Source organism: Stylophora pistillata, chromosome 12 (assembly GCF_964205215.1).
Source record: "Stylophora pistillata chromosome 12, jaStyPist1.2, whole genome shotgun sequence".
In the NCBI taxonomy this organism is placed as follows: domain Eukaryota; kingdom Metazoa; phylum Cnidaria; class Anthozoa; order Scleractinia; family Pocilloporidae; genus Stylophora; species Stylophora pistillata.
Window position 1 is genome coordinate 7,377,501 of NC_142530.1, and position 6,132 is coordinate 7,383,632.

The following is a 6,132-nucleotide window of genomic DNA, read 5'->3' on the forward strand; positions in this document are numbered from 1 at the left end:
ATGTAAATATTAAATTATTATTATACACTGTTTTAAAGAAAATAATGCCAAACGCATTATCGCAGCGAACACAGTTTATTTTCGAGCAGTTAAAAATGTACAACTGTGTGGTAAACAAATTTTCACTGTTTTTATAAAACAATCAAGTGCAGAAAAGTTAAATGCATTTCTAAAGAAAGTATAATTGAAGAAAACTGTCAATCTTTTAGTATTTTCCGAATTTTCATCTTCAAGTTATTTCTCAATTTCTCGCTGGGTCAATGAAGCGAATCGAGAACCCATTCTTACTTTGCTGTCTGTGAACGTGACATTGCTCTGCCGGAAATCATGCATTGTGTGCACAACCTACAGATTATTCACTAATCTGTAGGTTGCGCTGTTTCCAAGAATTAACTGTGGGCGTTTAGCCAATGAGAAGACAGATGGTGACTACAATGTATAATAATAAGAATTATATAATAAATCGTAATTGAGTCACTATGTTTTTTTCACCCTCTTCGAAATTAAAACTAACCATATGTAAATTTTTAGAGTTTGTGCCCAGAAGTTCACTACCTGTAAAATATGAATAAGAATTGGAGGTCTTTTGTAATCTCTTTAGGGTAAAAAGTCAGTGCAATATTTCAAACAGTGCACAGCCATGTTACGCCCTATGGACTCCCAAGATCTGATTAGTAATTCTCCTTACTGTCTGCTATACAATTCTTATAATGTTGTTTTGGAGAAGTTGGTATTTGATCACCTAATAATCCCCTAATTGATATTTTTCTTTTCACTCGTCACTTTTCTGCTTAACATTATATTGATATTTTATGGAGAAATTCTGTCTTGGTCACTCATGTTAGTTGGGGTTAAAAACTGGATATTTGCATGGCACAGTGTAAGGGCTAAAGTCTAGGATGAGATGTTAATTACTGGCTAAAGTAGCCACACACTCTTGAGAATAATCACGCACAGTTTGTCGAAGTAAGATGTGGATATCACTGCACCCTTTCTTTGCCAAGTCTAGTACTTTTTCCAAGTTATCAACATGAAGTCTGGAATCCATTTGGAACATGACAATATTTCCAGATTTTGGTAACACAGCCAGACTAAGTTGTGGCCCTCCAAAGCTTTCTTCTAAGTAGTTAATGTCCATCAGTGGGGTGTCATTGACAAAACTAACTGTGCAAGCACTGATGTAATCCTTCATCGGAATTCCAGCATCAATAAGAGCTAAGGTAGCTGCATTGATGCAAGCACTTTGGTTTGAACCATCAGCCTGAAGTATCTGTGCAGGAAAACAAATTTATAAACCCAACACAGTAATTATCTATGCAGTTTCTCTCAGTAAAGAAACGACAATTTTAAATTTAAATTTACAAGACATGTTTTGACATTCCCAAGTCATCTTCAGGTGCATATGAGCTTTTAATGGTTGTACATTTGACTTGTAATTTGTAACGTACCTTAATTTACAAGACATGTTTTGACATTCTCATGCCATCTTCAGTTGCGTATGAGCTTTTATTACACGACTCGGAAAGTCAGAGGGCCAATAACTAAAATCAACCAATCAAAATGCTCTATTGCCGGTCCAACATTCTCTAAGTATTGGACCGGGCACTGTCCCGAATGGTCCCGAATGATACCACACTTGTGTCCCTTTGAACTTCAGTTGTATAATAAATCTCTTATTAACCAAGCTTGTTCGGGACCGTACTGGAAGAATATCGGCCCTCGGTCTTTTTTGTATGTACTGTCAAGACCTGGGGCCGATATTCTCCCAGTACGGCCCTTGTGCTTGGTTAATAAGATATATTTAACGGTTGTACATTTGAATTTATTTTAAGGTACGTTACAAATTATGAGTCAAATGTACAACCGTTAAAAGCTCATATGCAACTGATGATGACATGAGAATGTCGAAACATGTCTTGTAAATTTAAATTTAAGGTTGTTGTTTCTTTACTGAGAGTTATTGTCACTCTGCTGTCTTTATGTGCATATGCAGTTCCATGTAACTTCTTCTCATACTAAATATTCATGCATTATCCAAGAAATGAGTCATGAGACTACTCAAACTCATCAAGAGGAAATTGCTATCTTGATCTTATATCAATTTCCTGTAACTTATTAGGATATGTGTAGCATCTAGGTGGAGAATTAACAATTAGATCTTGATGAGAATCAATAATTATATTATGATTTAGTTCAACATGAAATTCCATAGCTAACTTGAGAGGAGGTGAGTTAAGGGTGAAAGTTTCTAAAGACACTGTGGCGCTGCATTGGTGGGGGTAACAACGTAATAGGTTATATCAACTAAGTTGAAATAGTAAATTGGCCACTGTAACGAGTTGAAAAGCTGACGTTTCGAGCATTAGCCCTTCATCAGAGCGAAAGGAAGAATATTGTGGGTTGTGTGCGGGTTATATGAATAAAATTTAATTGTGATTGTTGTTCTTTCTGTAATTTAGCTTAAAAATTGTAATATCTTATTTCTACACATAATTTTTTGGTCTATTTAAATTTTATTTCTTATCTTCGAAGATATTAGCATAGTTGTTTGCTATCTGTAATTCGAAGTTAAATAAAGGTTTTCACTTCACTTCACTTCATGCTATTGGTGGGAACATGGTGAAGAGAAAAATATGAATAACTTAGTACAATGAAAAGTGTTCCTTGATACTTATGGGATTAAGAGTGCTGATTTGAAAAATAAACTTTTGTTCAAGAGTTTTGCAGCTTTCCAAGCTACCTAAATGTAAGGAAAGCTACCTAAATGTAAGGAAAGACTGCAAATTGCCATATGGTGCTTCGCATGATTAGGTAAATTAAAGTGTCTAGTGACTGGGAACTAAAGGAATGACAAGAATGCATCAAAACCAGTTGCTAGACACTTTAGTTTACCAAATCATAATTCCTCCATTCACTCTGAACTTGTTATGGTAGCCAATTTACTATTTCAACTTAGTTGATACAACCTTTTACCTTGAGAGGAAGCATATAGTGGAAAGTAAAAGGAATCAAAATTAAGATCATTAACATAGAAGGATTTCTGCATGACTCCATCAATGCAACCCAAGTCTCAGTTGGTCTGTACTCTACTCTGGCCCACTCCATCCTACTTCATCAAATGGGGAAATGTCAATATAATATATACAGTCTACTCTATTGCGAGTGGACAACCTTAGGAATTGGAAGAACTATCTGCCTGTGGCAATTATTCCCAGAAGCCAACACCAAAGAAAAATAGGGTAGATGCCCGGCCTGCTCACAGGAAAGTGTTCTGTTGGACTCTTGTTAATGTCAAACGACTGGACAGCTTCCTTCTAGGGACAAATGGAGATTTGACAAGAGCAATCCCCACTATTCCCCACTATTCTATTATTTACAAATTCAACACAAATTTCATTGCCAAGAGACCAAGAGTCAATTACTATGCAGAGGATGTCTGCTTAACAGAGAGTATAACAAAAGAAAAATCAAATTTTTACTTTAAAAGTGTCCACCCCTGCCTACAAGATTAAAGAGTATGCACGTCTGCTTATGTGATAGTGGCCGTTTATGGGAATGAGTAAATACAGAGTTTGACTTGGAGGCTAAATGGGATTTGAAAAAGAGTGTCCACAAGTAGAACTATCCGCTTAAGAGAGGGTTCAAAAGCTGGGAGTTGACTGTAGAGATATAGATAATAACTGGGTGTAAAGAATAGGGAAAGTAGTGGGGGGGGGGGGGAGGGTGGGGGCTATGGACCTAAAGGCCCTCAGACAGCCCAAGCTCTCTTTGAGAACCACACAAGGAACACAATTTGCATATCGATTTATAAGGATTTGTATGGGATTTTCTACAAGATATCCATAGAGATAGTTAAAAGTGAAAATATTAAATAAAAATGGCATACCTTATTCCATACGTGTGTTGCTTGCTCCTGGTGTCGTTATTTTACCGATTTCACTTGATTTAAGTGGTTTTTTTTAATCCTGGTTTTCTCTTCTTAACCCATTAACGTCCAGTGCGCCCGTATGTGCCCATGGGGACCCACACCCTTTCTACGCCCTGTGACGTCATCAATTTTAACTCTGGAGCACGAATTCGAGCATGTACTTGAACGGGTTGAAAATATCTTGCAGACGATACCAGAATGAGCGCAATTGAGTGGAGGAGATTGGAGAAATAGCCAAAAAACCGTGTCACTTTGACTGGAAAATCTGCACGAAGATCGCGTTTCACTACCCACCTACCTTTCCGAGCATGTGCTTTGAAAATAATGAGTAGTTTCTGAAAAATCTCTATACCAAAATGAAGCCTACTCAATTTCCAGCAAGTGAGGAGAAACTTTAGGCAAGGAGAGGGGAAAAAAAGGGCAGGAGAAAGAGAGAAAAGTAGAAGTCGTAAGTGGGGCGTGACTTTTCAACCCAAAAACTATGTCGAAATTTTGCTCTCTGCGCGTGCCCGAGATTTTCAGGCCGCCATTTTGCATTTGGATTGAAAGGCCATCGAGTGCACGAGCTGTCAAGTGGTTTTTGGTAAGTTAGAGCTTTTAAAACCCCAACAGTGACCCAAAATCTGCTGGACTAGCTTCAAAACACAGTTTTCCACAAAAGCTGCGGCCATTAATGGGTTAAAGAGAAGATAAGGCCGGACACTTCTGTCCAGACAGCCTCCCGAACGAAGTAAAAAATCCCGAGCTAAAATGTACCCACGGCCACAAATCCACCGCAGAATTCAAGGGAAAAGGTTGACCTTTCATTTCGATTCTCTAGCCACACAATCTCAGCCCTGCAATCGACGCCAGGCGGCTCTTCGTGTCCTCAGTGAAACGTTAAAATGTTTGTAGACATCCGAGTCCTTTTTAAACACGACACAATGACCGTTGAAATCGGCTTGGTAACCTCTTCATATTGGCAAACCAAGACTCGCCGGGGTACTACACCTCAACTTGTCAACAAAACTTTTGTAAAACCCGGGGTCCCCTCAGGTTAGTACCCCCACGAGTCTTGGTTTGCCAACATGATGAGGTTACCAACCCAATTTCAACGGTCGTGTGGTGTTTAAAAAGGACTTGGATGTCTACAAACATTTTAATGTTTCACTGAGGACACAAAGAGCTGCCTGGCATCGATCGCAGGGCTGAGATTGTGTGGCTAGAGAATCAAAATGAAAGGTCAACCTTTGCCCTTGAATTCTGCGGTGGATTTGTGGCCATGGGTACATTTTAGCTCGGGATTTTTTACTTCGTTCGGGAGGCTATCTAGACAGAAGTGTTCGGCCTTGTCTTCTATTTAGAAGAGAAAACCTGGATTAAAAATAACCGATTAAATCAAGTGAAATCGGTAAAATAACGACACCAGGAGCAAGCAACACACACGTATGGAATAAGGTCGTATGGAATAAGGTCGTATGCAACACACGTATGGAATAAGGTAAGCCATTTTTATTTAATATTTTCACTTTTAACTATCTCTATGAATATCTTGTAGAAAATCCCACACAAATCCTTATAATTCGATATGCAAATTGTGTTCCTTGTGTGGTTCTCAAAGAGAGCTTGGGCCGCCTGTGGAAGGCCCAAAGGCCCAAAGTAACGACCACTAACTTCAACTGCACTCTTTTAGATGTATATGAATATATTCTACTAACCTGCACATAAATGTCTATCTGTGAGCGAGGATACAACTGTGTTAAAATAGCGGCGTCAAATGTGCGTCTTATAAGCATGGACGTTTCTGTGGATCTCCTGTCTCCTTTTGGTCTTTTCTTTCGTTCTCCTGTACTGAACGTCGCCATACTAAACTGACAATTTAGCAGCACTCGGTCGTGTAGGATTTTAGACTTGTTTGTAACTTCATGAGGACCATAAACTGTAGCTAATGCCTTGGTGTTTCCCATCTCGATGTACGCTGAACCACCCGCTTGCTTGAAAACCCCCATTCTACACACCATCTTCCGAAGTTCGTGGGGTCTCCGGCCATCGAGACGTAGTCCTTCGGGAGAGAGAATCTCTAAGCCAGCCATTATTGATTGACGACCTAAAATTTACCAGTAAACGAGGCGCAGAAGTTTCAACAATTGATAATGATGTAAAGTTCGTCCATGCTTTTAATATTTTCGTACTCAGTCCCTCGACGTCCACTGTCTTTTTGTTTA

At 38.9% G+C, this 6,132-nt stretch overlaps 1 protein-coding gene across 1 annotated transcript; it reads right to left on the minus strand.

Annotated features, from left to right (window-relative positions):
- Positions 1–56: 56 nt before the first annotated feature.
- LOC111334763 (exosome complex component RRP41) lies at positions 57–6,108 on the minus strand. Its single transcript, XM_088740150.1, has 2 exons — positions 5,626–6,108; positions 57–1,270 (listed from the first exon to the last, which is right to left on the minus strand). Exons 1-2 carry the CDS (start codon positions 5,998–6,000, stop codon positions 908–910), a joined length of 738 nt encoding a protein of 245 aa, XP_088596276.1. The 5' UTR covers positions 6,001–6,108; the 3' UTR covers positions 57–907.
- Positions 6,109–6,132: the final 24 nt, after the last annotated feature.

What these genes read in the sequence shown, in the direction of transcription:
- LOC111334763 (XM_088740150.1), bottom strand. Translation starts at nt 6,000, where the DNA reads ATGGCTGGCTTAGAGATTCTCTCTCCCGAAGGACTACGTCTCGATGGC. An exon ending in AGATAGACATTTATGTGCAG is followed by an intron (nt 1,271 to 5,625) that starts GTTAGTAGAATA and finishes TTTCCTGCACAG; the next exon opens with ATACTTCAGGCTGATGGTTC.